General features: G+C 44.1%; 1 protein-coding gene across 1 annotated transcript in view; it reads right to left on the reverse strand.

The window, feature by feature from the left end:
* The window catches only part of CDH23 (cadherin related 23), a 3,939,560-nt gene that overhangs the window by 1,327,518 nt on the left and 2,591,598 nt on the right, over positions 1 to 20,444 (reverse strand). The window contains exons 23-25 of the mRNA XM_069610726.1: positions 15,024 to 15,169; positions 13,672 to 13,891; positions 8,056 to 8,208 (exon numbers count right to left, since the gene is read on the reverse strand). Of these exons, the coding sequence (XP_069466827.1) occupies positions 8,056 to 8,208; positions 13,672 to 13,891; positions 15,024 to 15,169 (519 nt within the window). The remainder of the gene's footprint in view (positions 1 to 8,055; positions 8,209 to 13,671; positions 13,892 to 15,023; positions 15,170 to 20,444) is intronic.

The following is a 20,444-nucleotide window of genomic DNA, read 5'->3' on the forward strand; positions in this document are numbered from 1 at the left end:
CTAAAGAATAACATTCTGAAGTAAGCAGAATGATCCAGAGTGACAAGCTTTGTTTGGTGACGGCCTGGCCCAGTCTGTGTCCAGTGTAACCAACAAAGAGTTGATTGTCTTGCCTGACATTTGCAATCTGACAATATAAAAACTTAGAGCCCTTCTCAGGTTGTGTCTATGCAACTGTCTTGTTCCTTAGAAGGATGAGGAGGTGGATACAATGGTTTCAAGGTCATCTTTATTGTCAGATGAACGTGGGACACTACCTTGGGAAGAAAGGAGGGTTGAACGCTAAAAAAGACCTTCGCCTTAGAAAATGTAGTGAAAGGAGGTTTACATGATGGATCTTGTAGCTCACTCAGTCTGTCAGCAGATGTGATGGCCAGTAGGAAGATAATCTTGAAGGTTAAGAACCTGAATGGCCAGAAATAGAATGGTACAAATGGAGCTCACATCAAAAAAGTTAATACCAAATTCAGATCCCAAACGGGGACTATGAAAGGGACTGGTGGGAACATTTTAGTCAGCCCATTGAGCAACTGTACGGCAATGGGTATTTTAAAATAAGAGCCTTGCTCTGGTGTGCATTTAAAAATGGAAAATGCCACCAGGTAGCCCTTGACCATAACCACCAGCAGCCCCTGGTGAGCTAAGTACAACAAAAAAGAAAGCACTGAAGGTGTCTCACAAGTGAAAGGATCAATATCTTTAGCTCTACACCATCTACAAAGCGTATTCCAACAGCAGAGGTATAGAGCTTTTGCTGCAGGTCTTCAGGCTGAAAGCGACACCTCCGTAATGTCTTCCGAGAGGTTCCAATCTTTGTATCTTAACCTCTCAAAAACCAGGCGTGAAGGTTCAGAGTTCTGTTTTCTGGGTAAAGAAGATGGCCTCCCTCTTGGGAGAGTAGGTCTGCTCTCTTGCGAAGATGGAATGGTGGGCAGATGGACATGTCCAGAAGTTCCGGATACCATGCTCTCCTAGCCCAATCTGGAGAAATCAGGATCATGGACTGCTTGAACTTCCTCAACCTCCTGATTGCATGAGGAATGATGGGGACTGGTGGGATCACGTACAGGAAGGGAAACTCTCAGTGCACTATGAATGCATCCCCCAGAGCTCCCCTCTGAGTACATTTCCTGGAGCAGAACAGGTTGCTCTTCCCCTTGATACTGGATGCAAACATATCCACTTGAGGGGTTCCCAGAAGGGTGAAGATCTATGGAAGGATTTCCTGAGCCAACTACATGAACGGCCAATAGAGAGCAGTGCCAAAAGCCAGAGCTGCATTATCTCCCTGCACAGTGGTAGTGACCCTACACCTCCTCTCTAGTTGAGGTAATGCATGGTCACTGTCTTGTCTGCCATTATTAGGACGTTCTTCCACTGTATGGAAGGCAAACGCCACCTTCGCCAGTCTGATTGTCCTCAGCTCAGAAACCTTTATGTGTAGTCTGGATTCTGATGGAGGAAAAAGACAGTTGATCGTGAGATCGCTCATATGAGTTTCCTATCAAGCCTGTGAGGGAAGAATCTGTGACTACTGTTATCTATGGCCAGGATTGCCAAATGGGTTCCCTATCATCACATTCTCCTTACAGGTTCACCACAGTGTGACCTTGCTCGGCACCGGAAGAAGGTCCATCACCCTGCCTGAAAAATGTGACCTTTGGCATCTGAGGGTCCACTGGAGGGATATCATCTGTAGGTGGGCATCTGGTACCAGATAAATGCAAGATATGTTGAGCCCTCAACTCGAGGGGTGAATCCTTCGTAGAGGAAGAATCCAGGACTGCTCCAATGAATTGCTAATTTTAGGCAGGTGTCTCCTGGGACTTCTTGAAGTTGAGGGAGAATCCCAGCTTGTGGGGAGAGTAGCAGGTGCTGTTGAGTGTTCCATAGCTTGTAGGGAAACACAAAGTTCCCCCCCTCCTTAGATATGCTGCCACTAATGCCATCAACTTGGTGAAAACCCTTGGGCTGAGGTTAGCCCGAAAGGCAGTACTTGAAAATGATAGTGAGAACTGCCAGTGGCGAACATAAGGAATGTTCTGTGCTCAGGAATATTATCAGCTGCTTGGGAGATTACACTCCACAAAGTGAATGTATATTTCGCTAATGCACACGATAAGTTAATGGCTCCCAGCAGAGAACACCCTTTTCACTAGCATGCCATATTGTTGTCATCCATATCAGGTGGGATGGATATTCAGCTGCTTTAGAGGTGGGAGTAACTACCTGTGCTACCAAACTCTTAGGAGTAGGGTATCTGGAGAGAACATCACGATCAATGGCTGATGGTCTATATTTTTTAACCAACACCTTGTTAACAGCAGGAGTGGAATCAAGCTTCTAAGATGGTGTTCTTCAGTGCAAAATGGAAAGGCAGCACTGATTCTTTGGAAGGACCTTTGTCAAGGATTTCTGCAAGGTCATAATGTACTCTGTCCTTTGCAGGACGCCCCAACCCAAATACTCAGTGACTCTGTTCCTCACTGTCCTGTATGCAGCACTGCAGCACTTGGATGAGCAGCTGTGTCATGTGATGCAAATTCCACTTCTGAGGAAGTGGCCAAGTCCTCGAAGTGAGATTCCTCTGAAAAGAATTCCTCAGGAACATGGGGCATGTCAAAACATTGGCACCCAAATGGTACACTGTCTTCATTTTCTACTTCCCCCTCAGAAAATGGATACAAAAGACCTATAAAAGTATTTCTTAGATAGTGGCTTAAAGTTCAAAGATGGATCTGAGAATGATGTTGATGGTTTTGACGTCAAAGACCTCAACGTTGAGTCCTTTGTTAGTGAAGATGTTAAAGCCTTTGGCTTTGATGCTCTCCATGCGCTTTACACTGTCAATGCCACTCGGGTCGGCAGATGTCTTCTGACTCAGGCTTTTGGGCATGCAAGTCAAAGCCTTCAATGATTTTCAGCCAGCTTTCGAGGGCATGCAGGATCAGTAGCCGTTTACGGCTATTTCGAGGGACCAGAAGGGGCCGTCTTCAAAAATACATCCATCATTTTATATCAGAATGTTTCCCAATCTGCTGCTGAGGCAGACTTGTCTGTAATACATACCTGTCTCTTGTTGAGAGAGGCGTTAGATGACGAAGAACAATGGTGTCTCTTCTTAGATTTTCACCGAGAAGGCGAAGATGAAGAATGACATGAAGCACTACTTGACCTCTAGTGCTTAGAATGTTTAGAGCATTTTGTAGGCCTTTGAGGTGACTTATCTCTTAAATTCCTACCTTCAGAGGATTTCCTCTTCAATGGTGTAGAGGACAGAGATTTTGCTACCGACCTACAGCGAGTTTAGACTTCCTCTCTTTCAAGCCCTTGTTAGTCATTGACTAACAGCAGCCACAGTCGCCAACCTTGTGCTCCTTACTGAGGCACCAGAGACGTATCCTGTGCAGATCTGTGATCGACATCTTCAAGCCACAGTCTGCACACCTCTTGTTTTCGGAGCAGACATACTTGAAGAAATAATGCCTATGCAGTAGAAATTCGAAGTAAGAAATGCTGTAGGAAGTCAAACCGTTCCGACGCATACTGTGCATGGGGAAAACGGAACTGAGGCTATAGGCGCAGTGCAAGCTATTTATACCATTATCTATGTCATGTCCAAGCACAGGGATGGATACCGTTGAGGGCCCTCTGCTGTCGTGAACGTTTCTAAAGCTGCACGCATGATATCAGTATATCAAAGATGAGGATTTCATGGGAGGACACAATCCATTAGAAACACTCTGTTTTAGTCTCCGATAGGGACAGAGGTAACATACCGGAAGGGCCAGTGACCAACAAAGTCTAGTTAGATATGGACCCCTTCCTCACTTTGCTCAGAGAGGCACAGCTCCACCTCACTAATGAGGCCCAACAAGGCTGAAACACGTGTATGGGGTTGTTGTTCGTACTCTTGTTCAGAAGTGAATTACCACAGCATTTCGGTGCTGGACTGCCTCTATGGACGGGCCAAGGACTGATAAGCAAATGGATATTTCCCATCTGTGAAAGGCACAGTGAGCTAAAGTGTGGCTTCGGACTCTCGAGTGGGTACCTTCCCAAAGAACAGGTCAATGAGCCATGTTCGTTCTCGCAGAGGGCCACCTATGCACTATATTTTGATTGTTTAAGGGACTTGGGTTTAGTCACCCTGAGTTTTCTAGGGTCATCCAGACGTGGACTTCTTGCTCACTGTGCTCACAGAGCACAGCTCCACCTCACTGATGAGGCCCAACAAGGCTGAAACAGGTATGGGGTTGTTGTTGGCACTGTTGTTCAGAAGGGAATTGCCATAGCATTTCGATGCTGGACTGCCCATGTGGGCGGGACAAAGACTGATATGCAAATGGGTATTTCCCATCTGTGAAAGACACAGTGAGCTAAAGTGTGGCTGCGGACTCTCGAGTGGGTACCTTTCAAAAAACAGGTCAATGGGCCGTTTTCGTTCTCCACAGAAGGGCGCCTATGGACGATATTTTAACTAGTATAAGCAATCGACATTGCAATGAGCACAAAAAATGTGTCCACTATATTTTTCACCTACACTGGCAGTGCTCACAAAAATCATGCACAAGCAGACACCTGCCCTTTCATCGGTTTTCTAGTTAACCGGGTTGTCACAGAGAAAGGCGTGTAATACAACCTTTCACCATCCGAAATATAGGTACAGCCCGTGCCCCGAGAGGGCCAATAATGACTTTACAGTGAGACCTACAGGACCAGGTGCAATAGTTTGGTCATAAAACAAAAACAAACATGCCAAGGATGGATTGCTGGACGGGTAAAGCGTTAGTTTCTTAAAGGAGGCCAGGCATACCCTGGCAGGTACGACTTATCCATTGTTCTGACGTCGACCATTAACAAATGTGGGAATTTGAAGAACATCTGTTAATACAGTGCTTATAAGCCGGAAAAGTCTGGCATGAGACGATATATATAAGAACTCCATTTTATTAAAACCACAATAATAACGTTACACAGACACTCTTTCAATTCGTGTTCTGTACAAGCTATTAACCAGCAGGTGGCGCGCAAACACAGCCTACTGACATCGAAGCTGCTAAAATATCATTAAACCGTGCCCTGTCTAAACCATCTCTTTCGCAGCTGTTTTGTAGAGTCGGCCGGTCCTCGGTGGGGAGAATGTCTTGTCTACAGAATTCGCCATATACTTTCACTTTAAGTTCATCTAAACAGCGGGGAAGTTAGAGGAGTTGATTGTCCGCAGTGGGAGGGAGAGAGGCCAATTTAAGGCCTGAATGTTGGCTGAGAGCTGAGAAATCTGAACAGGAGATGGGCCACGTCATAAATCGATATGGTAAAGGCACTAAATCACCTATCGTAACTCTCCCCTTTGGGGGAGATGAAGGAGAGACACTCACAGGTTCCGTTTTTTCAGCATTAGTTTTAGTGATTTTATTTAGTGCACTATTCACTACTTCTATGTAGAAGTTGAACATTATAACATCCCTGCTGTAACCAACGCAAGAAGTACGTAGTCATCCAGCTCCAGCGAGATGGCACTTTACACCGTGTGGGTGGGCATTGCATTTTTTTTAAATAACTATTTGGGCGTTTTTCTAAAGCTGACATTGGTTTATTGTCAATGAATGTATTACTTTTTAATGACATACATATTAGATACATATAACTCCCGATTATGAATTAGCACCCTGTGGGTGGAAGCCGGTCAATCAGGAGGCTAGAAACGCAGGCTGATATTCCTGAACCAGCCCGGGTTCTATGCTGCCTGATCTCTGGCTCCCCAGCCCGCCATCTTCCCCCACCACTGCCATAGTCATTTTGACGAAAACCCTCCAATCCCCACTTACTTGTTTGCTGCTATGGCGGTAACCGCTCGCGCATCTCCTACAGCTTCTCTTTTTGCTCCGTTTGGCTGCCATGGAAAGGGAAGAGGGGCTCTGTAGGGAGTCCTGCCTTCCTCAACCATGGCAGTCATCTGTACACAGTATTTTAATTCAATGAGCGGGATGCTGCGTGCGTCCAGTTCTTTGAATGAAAATACTTTTTTTTAACATCCCGAGTTACCACTTTGGTAAACTAGGGTGCCAATAGTGTTAGTAACCCGTTCCCGGGTCTATACTGGGAGGGAACGTCCCAGTGCCCTCAACTCAGTCTGCCGGGTTGTTACCCCAGCGATAGCCCGTGGAACGTGTTACTTATGCTATAATATATTCACAATATATCCAACAGCTCGATATTTATGTATGTCCTAATTTTCTGTCGATATTTTGGTTGTAGAGGCACAGACTAGTCTAATATTTTGGGATGCATCGTTCCACTGAGAGTCAAGTCTCTAAAATGTGTACTTTCTATTGCAACAGTCAGGCAGTGGGTGGCATGATTCCATGATAGCAACATTACTCCTACATACATTAGGCGCATGCTGTTGAAGTTGTAAGTCTATTGTAAGAAACATAGCATTATTATGGCATATGAATGGGCAGATCTCTATGGAATTTGACCAAATATTGACCCCATGGGTCCCAGTTTCAAGGCCATGGGTTACAGTAGAGGACAATTTGCTTGGGGGTAATTGAAGGATTTAAACAGCATTCAGAAAAGTGGTTTACCCCACTAGTGTGCACTATATACTTTCAGTTTCCACCCACCGCTCCACCGTCCACCTTATTCCTCCCAACCCTCCTCCTGAGTATGGCAGAGGCCCACAGCAGGGCTGACACCGGTACTTGTGCTGGTTTCGCTGCATGCGCCTCTCTCCGTTGGCTGGCCAAGGCGGACGCACAGCTGAACACCCTGCAGCCCGAGATGTTGCTTGCCATGAACTCACTGTCACCCTCACCATTGACAAGGGCACTCTGAGGAGACACGATACTTTGCTGAGACCATCCTCCAATAACCTGCACAGCCGATGAAGCACCCAGTTCAACAGGGTGCGGCTTTGCCGGAGTGTGCTGTGTGGCCCTCCTCATGGCATGTTTTGTATATCTCACACCCTTCACTACTGAAGCAATAGACCTTTGCGGCCTACCATTTTACTGTTCCCCATGTATGCTTTGATATGATCCCGCACGCCCACCATGCTTTAATATGGACCCAGTAAGTGGGGTATGTCTGGATGAATATTGTCCATATTTATGTCTCAATATACCTTTCTGTATCATTCTTGTAACTGCAACTAGCGCCTAGATGCCTCTGGGCTTTGTGCGCTGCTATAAATGTAAAATAAATAAATAAAACTAAATTTGCTAATGCTAACAATGTATTAAGCAGTGCTGCATTGACTGAGCAGGGCCTCTATCCCGTGGTGCAGAATCCCATCCAATGATGCTCCAGAGACCATCTCCAATAAACCACACATGATCAGAGGATAGCTGCACTAACACCAGGTCCTAACACACCTTGGGTGGCGGGAGCAGATCTTCCCAGCATGCTCTGTCTGAAATAATTCTCATGTATGTTACTTAAGGCGTTTTTCTGACTGAGCCAATCAGATAACTCATGGGGCTCAGATCTTGTCACAGCAATCGCAATTTTCAAGACTGGCACAGCCAGCTCAGCCTTTCATCCTGCTGTCGTGAATCAAATAAGATCTGTTAGTTGGTAATTGTAATTGGTTATTTATAACATGTTTAATACCGAGAGGTTTCTAAGCGTGGACCCAGATAATCAAACCTGTGTTGCTCATCGTCGTCTTGCTTCCAAGACGAGCGCGTTGCCCCTGAGCTATCCTCCAGGGACTGTCTCAGATGCATCGACTCTGTCTGTCCAGCTTGTTTGCCTGGAGCACCTCAGGTGGTCGTCTGGTATTTTCTGCCTGGATTTTTTCATAGAGTTATCGCCTTTGGGTGCTCAGATGGGATTAATTTTTCTGTACGATTCAGACCCACACAAATTGGATGGTGTTGTGTCAGTTCATACAAACATTGGCAATTCTAGGAGTCAGGTGAAAGTGCATATGGATGGAGTTCAGCACTAGTGCATGAGTAAAGGCTCACCCCCAGGCTTAGCTGAGAGTCAAAAAGCGCTGCAAGATCAGGAAACATTTTCTCCATTCCAGAAAACAATACCTACCTGTGATAAAATAACTGAGCTCTGCATTCAGGCCAATGTCAGCATCGGCGCAGTTCAGGCGCACAACGACCAAGCCTCGCGGCACATCCTCAGCCAGCGTAACGTTATAGACAGCGGGCGAGAAGGTGGGGCTCTCGTCGTTCACATCTAAAACTGCACAAAGAAATAAACTGTCAATATTCCCATCAATTAAAAAAAAAAAAACAACAGCTGAAAATAGTTGTAGCCACAGGGCATTTGGAGACCCTCCACCAAAATGGAAAAACGTCAACCCTTGGACAAATGAGCATTGAACTAGCACCCCCTCCCCCCCAAGGACTAGAAAAGTACATTTTGAATAAAGAGAACTCCGAAACAGTGAAATACCACTATATCACGGTCACTGGTCTATGGAGAGAGGGAAAGGGGGATACTCTCCCGCAGAGCCAGCAGGTGCTGCACATGTTTGTGTTGGTAGGTCAGAGTGTGGAAGCCACCGACCCACTCAAGGGATGTTTGCATTTTGTACAGCTTGCCTGAACGATGAAACAAACTTCTCCCCACCACCCACTAAGCGCATGGATAGTCATTGGCACGCTAGACGGGAACGGTGGCCTGCTGGCAACAATCAGTGTTTCTCCAGCTGGATCATAGGGCATGCTCCAGGCCATACGTTAAAGAGCTCAACCCGAAGAAGGCCTTGGTAAGAATTACCAACAGACCATTCTCATTGAGGACCGCCCAGGAGAACTCATGGATAAGCAGGGCTTGACAATGATCCTTAAAACACTGTCAACGTTTCCTGGTTAGAAAGTCTTCTTCCATCTGGATGACATAGATAAGGTGAAGTGGCATTCATGTTGGACATGTGGACCTGACAACATGCCATGGCCTGGGGTGACCCATGTCTGCTTGCAAAATACGTGTGAGACACATTTAAACAGCACCAGTACACTATTGATGCCTGGCTGCACAATCCCAGGCAGTCGTTTATGAATGATGGGTACATCACAACTGACACAAACATACCCACATCTGGCAAGACATTTAGCCGCATTCCTGAAGCTAGCATTTCCACATTTATATCAGCACATCCAGTTGAGCTTTCTCTGAGCAACCCCTCCCATAATTGGTCGTACTATTCTGTCCTTCGTTTCCCCCTCCTTTAACCAGGTCTACCTTTGGTTGGCTGCAAACAGTTACAAACGTGCTCCATAATTTTCAGTTTCCAACACCTTTTCCTTTGCTTCTTGACCTTTCATGGTGATGACAATCTTCTCGATGTTGTGTTTCTCCCCAAGAGTCATTGATTACCTGACACCATCACCCCGGGTGCCCTGAGTCATCTAGATTGGTTAACTTGCCAGATTCTTTTAGGATCATTGAAAACTAGGGGTTACGAAGCCCCCCTTACTTAGGGTGGTGCTATTGCATTGATCACTTCCCGCTCCATGCCAAGATTTGGACCACGATTCCAGGGCTTGGTGGCTTTCCTTCGTTGCTCCCTCTCTTGGGGGTTGCACTCTTTCCAGTAGTGTTGCTAGGGCAGGGACAGGGGGGCTTAGGCCCCTCCTCTGAAATCCTGTGCCCCCTTTGGCCTCCCACTTCAGTGGCATACCGAGCAGGGGGGCAGGGAGGGCAAGACCGGGATATTTGTCAGTGGGACACCTCTACCATTGGGCACCTCAATGAGGGTGCCCAATGGGAAAGGTGTCCCGCTGGCAGGACAATGTCCGAAGCAGCTTTGGGCAGCAGAGAGGCTCTCACGTTGCTCTGTGTCAACAGAGCATTTCAATGTGAGACATTAGGCACTGATGGGAGGAGCGAGAAGGGGAGGAATTATTACTAGGGTTTTTTTGTCCCTTTATAAATGTGATTGGGAGGGAGTGATCAGAAGTGAGAAGGGTGCATACTGTTGTATGCTTTATAAATTAGCATGGCTTGCAAACCTAAGGGGAATTTTTTAGGCTCACATTAATCTATATGATGCTATTGTGACTTTGCATGCAGGATGGGGAGAATAAAACTAAAGCCATACTCTTATTGCTCAACATATTTCTATGACAATGTATATAGTGTATAGTTAGTTTACTATGAAAGGATTGTTTATTATGTATTGTGGTTTCCTTCCAAGACATTTTCTATAAAGTATTATTTAAGCACATGAAATGCAAAGCAAAACCTTAATAAATATCTATATCAACTAAACCTGGGAAGTTGCTTACATTTTCCAAATTCCGGTTTCACCATGTAACCAAAGTGTGTGATCCTGGGAAAATCATTTATTCACACTGTGTCTCATCTGCAGCTCTGTAAGTGATTCACTTCATAGCTTATGTTAATATATCATGCTGCTATTTAAAAGCCTAATGACTATAGAGTTGCTCTATATATATATAATAATAGTGCATTTTGGAATTTTGCACCACAAAGTTATTTGCCACTTGGCTTACATATGGCAACTTATTATAATGTCACTTCCATGGTGCCTCCAAGTATAAAAGACTGATGATGCTCCCTACGATGTCCATTTCCGTGAAGTCATTTCTGTTGGTGCAATCCATATGCAAATTAGGAGGTGTGCATGTATTTTGCCCCAGAACACCTGGGAAGAGCTCTAATAGATGAGTTTCCTGCATCTGTAATGATTCTAGAGTTTTATTTTTTGTTGTTGTGTTAAAATTCCATCTGCCACAAATTTTACCAAAAAAGTAGATTGGGGCAGGTGTGGGTGGTTTGGTGGCAAGAATGAGACCATATGAAATTGCATGCACTGCATTTGAGGGGAAAAGTAGCAGGACTTATTTTGTGGCTCACCCCCCACCCCTCCACTCTTGCAATGTTGGCTACTCTCCTGTCCCCTAACTGGGCTACTCTCTCTGCAGTGCTGCCTGTGGTCAACCCGCATGGCACACACACAGTGCCGCAATACACAGAGCCACAGTGCTGCAGCCAGGGCTGGCTACAGGTACGGCAAATGCTGTGAAGAACACACCATAAAGGTGCACACAGAACAGCGGCACAGGGGTGATGGTCAGCAGTCGTGGTCCAGGACCTGCCCTTGCTACTGCATGCGTGCATACGCGGTATACAGTGATTTGAATGAATTTACAATAATGCATCACCTTTATAACAAACCCTAAATAATGAAAACATAGCAAATGTTTGTACGGGGGGTGGGGTAAGGGATTAAAAGGGGTCAGGAGGGGTTTGGAGTTGGATAATAAAGCTGAGGAAACGGGGGGTTTATGGGGTCGCCCCAAAATGAAAAACAAAAAATATTCAATATTTTTACGGTATTTTCAATTTGTTAAAAACCTTTAGTTATTTGTGGATTCATTAAAATCACATGGAACCGTGCACGCGAGCGCAGCTAGGTGACAGAGGCAAGCCCTGTCCCCTGCTCTGCCTGAGGGAGTAAGGCCACAGTGAAAAAAGGACCCAATTTGAATTTGAACAATCAGGCCATCCCAGATGCCGATTGCTGAAATTCAAATTGAGGTCTTGGCGGGTAGCTCAGCCCTGCCAAGGGTTTCCTGAGTGAGCCCCCAGCTTCGCTGAGGGAAGCATGGGGCTTGGTGATCTAATTTGCTGTCCTCGTTTCCGCAGCCATCACTTGCATGTTTGCAGGTATTTTTCTTAGCCTATTTTTTTCTTCTGACCTGAAAGAGACGAACTGCCGTCTAGCCAACGGAATAGCTCCATCTCTGCTGAAGACACTGCTTTAAAAGATCATATCTTATTGCTGGATGACCACTGTTATAGCGTGCATACTGACACACACTGTGCTCCTCTAGTTCACATGTCCACTCTGGATATTCTCAATGGTTTTGCTACATTTGCGCTATAAAATGTCCACACAAAGACACTGCTGTCAAAGGAACCCACAGTTCTAATTGCAATCTGCACTGACCTTTCATGAAAGTACCCGCGGCCAGATGCGAGATGCACAAAAAGGCATTGTGAACCATGGGTATTAATGGCACACTTGTGAAAGGTTTGCTGTATAATGTATGATTTCTACCTCCCACGGCCACTTTGGATGACGTTGCCCACATCAATTTGGGAAAAGCATACACATTGCCCTTTTTTAGTCAGTCCCTACCGTTGTCTGTGGCCCCCTCGCTGCACCTCCTAAATGTGATTCCTGAAGACACCACTGCCTCTTTTGCTTGCTACTTTGCTTGTCCCTTCTTTCTTCCCTCATTTCTGATCGTTGTACTCACTAACCCCTCCTCCTCTCCTTTTTCCACACTCCTTTTCTCTTGCTCCTCTGTGCCTCCTCCAGTCTTTCCTCTCTCATCGTCTCTGATCTTTTACCTCCCTCTCCTCTTCTCACTCTTATCTCTGCCTTCACCATTCCTATCTCACTCTTTACCGCCTCCTCCAATCATCTCTCTCTCCACTCCACCAGCTCTGCTTCTCTATTGCTCCTCTACGCCTCCTCTGCTGTCCTATCACTTATTTCCACCATCTCACTACATTGCCATGTTCTGCTCTGTGACCCTTATGCCGACTCATAGCACCCATATTCATTCTCCCTTCACTATGTCTCATTTTTGTAGCTCAGCGAGACTGGACAAGAGCATATGATTGTCTGACACCATTCAACTGTGCGTCAACCGAGAGTTGATTGAGTACAGTGCACATGAAGTACAGATGCCCCGAAGGCAAAGAACTGGCAAGCAAACTACCCTTAGTGCCCTCAGCCACTGTCCCAAAACTAGTATCTGCCATTCTGGAACTAGGCTGCAAGGAGCTCTCAGTCTGGTATCGAGTCAACGCTTCCCCCAACCTGAGTGTTAGGAATGTGCTTATCCTGACTTTGTGCTGATATGCACAGAATCCCAGGAATAGAAGCAAATGTGGTTTGTCAATCTTCTTGCCTACAATGCCTGCAAACCTTGGGCCATCTAACAACACCGTCTTTATTCTATGGCTCCCAGTGCCTGCAGGTTTCAGGCACATGGACTTCCCACCTCTCTTGCCAGCCCTGGGAGTTTTCAGTAGTATATCTCAGGACACCATTTTCCAGCTGTAAGAATGGGTTCTTCATACAAGGTTGGAGATGGAGTGGGGAACCTGGGGAATCCACAGTACACATCTCAAAGATCCGACACCACGGAGCAGGCCACGGCCCCAGGCCCAACACATTCCCTCCCTCCTCCAGTCAGTGACGTCACAGTTCCTATGTTAGGTGCTGTATACCTTCTGTTTTATGGTTTAGAATGTCATCTGTTTGGTCCTGTGCCTGTTCTTAACTGCCTTATTAGACATTCTAATTCTTATGCTTACGTAGGTTGTCTTATATCGTCTCGTCAATTTCATCTTATATTGAACATGTTTTATTTTACAGGACTCTAACACACAAAATCCAAGAACAAATAAATAAACAGAAGGAAAAGAGACTAAAAGAGACATTTCTGGAAGTTGATGTCTCTATTGTAGGCATCCCCTCTTCCCCCCCGAGTTGGACTCTCCATGGTGTGACCAACTGGAACAAGACCGCCCAAAGTTTCAATACTGAGCACTGCCTTGCAATGGCTCCTATGACAATGCCCTCAAAATGGTTCATGTGGAGGGTGGAGAATCCCGTACAGTCATCCATCACGATGCTAAATAACAACACTCAATCACCTCGGACAGTCAGCGTGCTGGTGGAACTCTTGGGTGGGGCACCGCCATCGCTTGCCACCACGCGGAGGTAGTACTCTGGTATCCTCTCTCTGTCCAGTACTGCTGTGGTGATGATCAACCCGCTGGTACGGTTGATCACAAAGTCCATACGTGGCATTCCCACCTGCATGCTGTAGTTCACCTGTCCATTTAGTCCTTCATCGAGGTCAACTGCCACCACCTGATGGGAGTAAGGATAGAGAATCAGTCAAATGGACAAGACGAGGATGCTGACATCTCTAGACATGCTACAGATAGAATGGTAAGAGGACACGTTTGAAATGCACACTTCAAATGTGTCCCGTCTTGTTTTCTTTGAATGACACAGGGGGCAGTGTGACATTTACGAACCTCTTCATAAGGAAACAGCCATGGCACAGTCAAACACGTATGCAGACACAGTCATTCAAGTAGTACTAAGGATATATGACTGGGAAAAACTAGAATATCTGCCACCCACTGGAATCAACAGCAGCCCGATTTCTCATCAATTTTTATTAGAATCAAGCCGGCAGTCATGGCCATATTAATATGTACGTCTAGACTGGCAATACTCGTGTGCCATGCACCTTCTCAGACAGAGTGTCCAGTTTATAGCCCAGTTCAGTATACATTGAAGAGCTGGGCAGTAGGCACCCTGCTGGATTAAGCCCTAAATGAGTATGGCCTATCCTTTGCAGGGCATGATGGCACACGTGAGCAGCTCTACTGAAAGCGATCACCAGAGCCAAGACTCACACAATGACGTGTCATTGGGCTTGGCCTTAGAACTAACAGATTCAATAGCGGACATACAGTTTTTCGAGGTGCAAGACTCTGTTAAATCTTTTTTTCGGACCAGGAGATTGTCCACCAGTGAGACTGCGCTCCAAAGCGTGATGCATAAAGTCTCTGCCTGAGGTGTCTGTACCAGCTGGTGTTGAGAGACTGGCTCTCTTCGTCTCCTTTTCATTTATCATGATGGCCTCTTAATATATGGTGCATTTATAATCAAAAGGAAAAACTCCCTGATTCTTGTTATTGAGTTTTGTAATTCCTTCCCTCTCAAATGCATCTGTAGTGGTCATGGGTGCATTTTGACTGGTAGTACCCTAAAGCAACATATTCAAATCTTGGCACCCCTTGCCTGGAAGGTTGCACATGGAATCCAATAATACTGCATTTCCATGTGCTTGTGTAGAGGACAGTACAGTCTATGTATTTACTCCCAGTCTAGGGTATTGCCTACTGCTTCTTCTACAGCAATGCAAGCAACGCACGTGATGTGCTGGGACATGCTACACAAGGGTATAATAGTGTCAAAACACATATACCTGAAATACTGAGGTACCAGCTGGGACTCCCTCTGCAATTTCAGCAACAGCGGGCAGGTTCTGGAAAGTGGGGTCATTGTCATTGAGGTCCAGCAGATTGACCACGACAGTAGCACTGCTGGTGGCCCGCAGCGGCGGCCTTCCACCTGAAGAGCAGTAAAGAGAATGAATCATGAAAAAGGCTGCACTCTATGAAGGTACAATCACAAATAAGTTGCTCTACATAGATATTCCCTTCCTCTTGAGAACCACTGACACAAAAACCCTTCATATCATCAAAACAGCTGTATCCTGCACCCAAAAACCTGTGACCTCTTTGATGACCATTCCTTACTTTATTACTGCACTAACAACATGACACCCCCTAAGAAAACAATAGCACAATGATTTCATTATAGACCTCCTCTCCACCATTCCAAACATTGTGATTTGAGCTGCAGCTTAACATCTTTCACTTTCATTTCTACTTGCACAGCTCCATGTGTTCATCGGTTTCTAGACCTTGGGAGAGGTCATGATCACTTGGGATAATGACTGTTCCCGAATTTATTGAGCTAGGTGAGCGGCTTCACCTCGCAAATAATGTTTACGCTGGTCATTATCCTGTGATCAAGACCTCTCCCTCTTCCGATAAGGATTAAATGGTCATGAACATTCAAATGGTGCCCAGTACAAATTAAATTGTCCTTTCATGTTAATAACAGGTGCTCCTACTTCACAACTATTACCCTACTCATTGTATCAAAGTCAGAAGGACAGAAGGAAGAAAGGCTCAGTCAACATACTCATATTTGTCTACGTGTCCTTTGACCACTGATCACTCTTCATAGCATTAACTCACTGTGCTATCTTAACCACAATGGCATCTGTTCCTAGCAGTGGAATAAATATAAATTATATCAGCACAAAATACTCTCTCCAATTGTACAGTTTGCCAAGGGAAGCATTGGGAGAAAACAAAATTAGTTAAAGATGACAGTGTAAGGTCAATAGGATGGGAGTAGATTTCATGTTTTAGCATCATTGGCCAGTTTTCCTACTATCTCCCAAAGCATGACAGGTATGCTCATGTGTGTTCCCCAAGCCTGCAGTGCCTACGAACACAAGCTGCACCTCGCTGATGCTTAACAATGACACCGGAAGATATCTGGGTTTGCTTGTATTCTTGTTCAGATGGGATATGATCAAACAATTTGAGTGGACTGACCCTTTTGGGGTGGGATCAGGCATGATTTACATGTCACCTTTTCCCTTCTGTAATTGAATGGCAGGCTAAAGAACGACGGGCTGGAGGGTTTGCTCAGAGCAATGCGGTGGCTACGATTGAATCAAAGCCTTCCAGCCATCAACATGAATTTTTGCTAACTATAACCAAATGGCTGCTGCCCGACAAGAATACAGAGATGAGATGTGGTTTCTAAACCCATACTCAGTCCCACACTTCTACTAAAAAAGCAGTGATCTCAATCACAAAAAGTGAACCGGGAACAACATGAATGGTATATCGCCTTTGCCTTTTTAAGGCATCACTCTTTAAGAGGGTGTAAGCCAGCATGGGAGCATCGAAAACAACAATAGAATGGTGAGTATCAAAATAAAAGTAAGGTCCAATCAAGGTTCTATAAAATTAATACTTTAATTAAACTAAAAGGCAAAAACACTAACAGCCCACCTATGCAATGCGATGCTCAGAGAATGCAGACTTTAGGAAAAAAGGGCACTCTGGGTATTCAAGAACAGGGCACTACAGGTAAATAGCCTTGTGGAAAGGTCAACCAAGTTCAAGACCAAGGCCCTCATTACAAGTCAGGCGTTAAGGGTTTAACGACGCCGTCGGCGCTGTTAACCCTTAACGCCTGATTCACACTTTAACGCCTGCTTTTGGCAGGCGTTAAAGTCCAAGGCGCTAAGCGACCTTGGTGCTAATTACGGCACCGTAATTTACGGTGCCGTAATTAGCGCCTTCCCCATCCCCATTATGCCCTATGCGGCAAAAATGGGAATGGGGAAGGGCAAATGGTGAATGGGGAATTACCGCCCCACTCACCTTGGAATGGGGCGGTAATTCCACCATCCACCATGCCTGATTCCGGCTAATAGCACCATGGTCCAGCGCCGGACTTGTAATGAGGGCCCAGGTCTTTAAGGCATGAAGTAGGGTCTTAAAAGTCACTAGGACCTGTAAATCAAGGCTAGGGGCAGAACCAAATATATATATATATATACACATATCTATATATTCAGTAAAACAACTTTGTTAAAGGGACGTTATGGTTAAGTTGCGCTACTAAAAACCTATGAAATTCAGTAAAAAACTTTGTTAAAGGGACATTATGGTTCCAAGTAAAACTGAATAACCCCTGAAATTTGCTAGTTATGGTAAGCTAAGCAATCATAACTCGCGCCACCACTGTACATTGCTAAGACTAACACCGAGGACATCAAAGATGACATCAAAAATGTAATTGATGACATCACTAATGACATCACATTCCTGGCTCCCTCTTATTTCCTTTAGTGATATATGTTGGCCAGTAATACTTAGGAACAAAAAAATCAAAAAGTACTATATGTGTAGACTTATACTTCAAATATGTTCTCACAATAATTCATTTGGGGTTCACTCACAGCATATGAAACATATACATAGGGAGAATACACACTTAAAAGATAGCAATGTTTTCTGTGTATGAAGACAATCAGTAAGGTTATCAACACTTTCTTATTGTTATGCTTTTTTAAATTACTGTATTTTCTCTGGATATACTCATATTTGTATTCGCATTACTTTGTTTAGGGTGCAGTCACATCATGTGATAGTTAACATAGGGAAGTTGTAGGTTTGAAGCAGAACAATCATTTCTGTGCATAAAGATAATCAGTTAGTTTATGAACACTTTCTGGTTCTACTGCTGCTTTTTTACGTACTTCACTTTCCCTGTATATACTTATATTTGTATGTGTTTTTGTGTGTTTGTGTTTTGTCTGTAATAATGAAATTATATAGTAAGTGGGTTTCATTAGCTACTTATTACATGTTGCACATTACACAAAACTTTAACAAGAAAGCATTTATCATTTCACTATTCAACATGGGAAGATTATGAATATTGCACCTCCATCATGTATGCTGCACACACTGCCTATGTTTCTGCATGAGTAGCTTATTATACTGTAAAGAACTTCATAATAGAATGCTATTTATATCAATGCATTGCTTAATGCACTACATAGCTCATGACATCTATTCCAATGATCTTTGACACTTTTTTTTGTCAACATTATAATAAGAATCCCTTGTACAGCTTTTCATGAAAAGTAAATGCACATGTGATGTCATCAGTGATGTCATCAATGACCTTTGTGGTGTCATCTTTGGTGTTCTGGGTGTTAGTCTTAGCAATGCACGGTGGTGGCACGAGTTATAGTTGCTCTGCTTACCATAACTAGCGAATTTGAGGGGTTTTTCAGTTTTACTTGGAACCATAACGTCCCTTTAACAAAGTTTTTTACTGAATTCCATAGCTTTTTAATAGCGCAACTTAACCATAATATCCCTTTATCAAAGTTTTTTTTTACTGAATATACATATACATAGTGTGAATTTGATAGATGTTTACTAGGATTCCCTTTCTTTATATACATGGAACATAGAATATACTCAACCCCCTGCTAGTAATTTTGATGTCCGCGGATTGTGTGTATCTCGGCAAACTGACACAGACAACAGCAACACTACCCAAAAACTCAGGGGGTATCTGAGATTCTTCTATCATGCCATATAAACACTGAACAAGTTCAAAAAGCAGCACATGAACACATTATATGTAATAATAAATAAGAAGTGGAACCTAAATATGTAACACATCAACCGTCCATTTAAATAGCATATGTACTAAAATGGAATATACCAAAACAAAAAAGATATGCCTCCAACATAATTACCTCACAGAAACTGCACAGCAAGAAGCAACAGCAGACCTACACAACAGTAACAACAAAACTTACCAGAAACTAGTAAGTACACTTCATTTTTCTTACATATTTTTAAACTTTCTGTATTAGGTACACTAAAAGTGATATTTATTTTTTTTACACAGAAACGTCCAGTATTTTGGAATGGCTTGAAGAAAATTTCCCATGTGATGAAATGAGTGAAGACAGGGATACTAATGGTAGACACTTCTCTATATAAGCAAATTAATAATCAATACTTTATGAGTACTTAACACATTTTTTTAACAGAACATACAAACAGTGAAAATAATATAGCAAAATAAACATTAGAAAATGCTCTGCAGCACATGGAACAACAAATGGATATGCTTATGTAAAATTTCATTCTTTTAAAACATTTTGTGGAGGACCACATAAAAGAAAAAAAATAAATATCATTGTCCCACATGCTCCCCGTCTCCATGTCCCAGTCAACTATCCCCAAACCCTCAGTACCTAGAAAAACATTATGATGAGACTTCCATCCCTTCATCCCCTCCCATCCATCCTCTCCAAACCCCTACATCGCCTGTATTTTTGTCAGTTTCTGCTTCCCCGTCTCTTTCATAAATGTTATATTTGTATATAATTAAAAACATTATTATGTGTGTTTTAATTCAGTCTTTTGTGTCTTATTTTTTTTAAAAAGGCAGTTGGGGTGTCTGCGGACAGCACAGGTGTTTCCGGAATGTCCTCAATTAACCAAAATGGAGGTGTCCTAAGGACACTATACCTGTCCATACTGTCCGCAAGCAAAATGGAACTGTTCTTAGAACACACTCGGTGTCCAGAATGTCCGCAATTAACCAAAATGGAGGTGTCCTAAGGGCACTATACCTGTCTGTACTGTCCGCAAGCAAAATGGAACTGTTCTTAGAACACACTCGGTGTCCAGAATGTCCGCAATTAACCAAAATGGAGGTGTCCTAAGGGCACTATACCTGTCTGTACTGTCCGCAAGCAAAATGGAATTGTTCTTAGAACACACTCGGTGTCCGAAATGTCTGCAATTAACCAAAATGGAGGTGTCCTAAGGGCAATATACCTGTCCGTACTGTCCGCAAGCAAAATGGAATTGTTCTTAGAACACACGCAGTGTCCGGAATGTCTGCAATTAACTAAAATGGAGGTGTCCTAAGGACACTATACCTGTCCGTACTGTCCGCAATCAAGATGGAACTGTTCTTAGAACACACTCGATGTCCGGGATGTCCGTAATTAACCAAAATGGAGGTGTCCTAAGGACACAAAACCTGTTCGTTCTGTTCGTAATTATAATGGGAGTGTCCGTACTGACCGTAGAACATCTACGCACATACGCACCACACCATAGGTCCTACGAACATTGTGCCTGTCCGTAACTGTCCGTTGCACGTGTGTCGCACTTTTAATTAGTTTAAGGACCCGAACACTGTCCGTAGAACA

Source organism: Ambystoma mexicanum, chromosome 8, assembly GCF_040938575.1.
Source record: "Ambystoma mexicanum isolate Mex_15411 chromosome 8, UKY_AmexF1_1, whole genome shotgun sequence".
Classification (NCBI taxonomy): Eukaryota; Metazoa; Chordata; class Amphibia; order Caudata; family Ambystomatidae; genus Ambystoma; species Ambystoma mexicanum.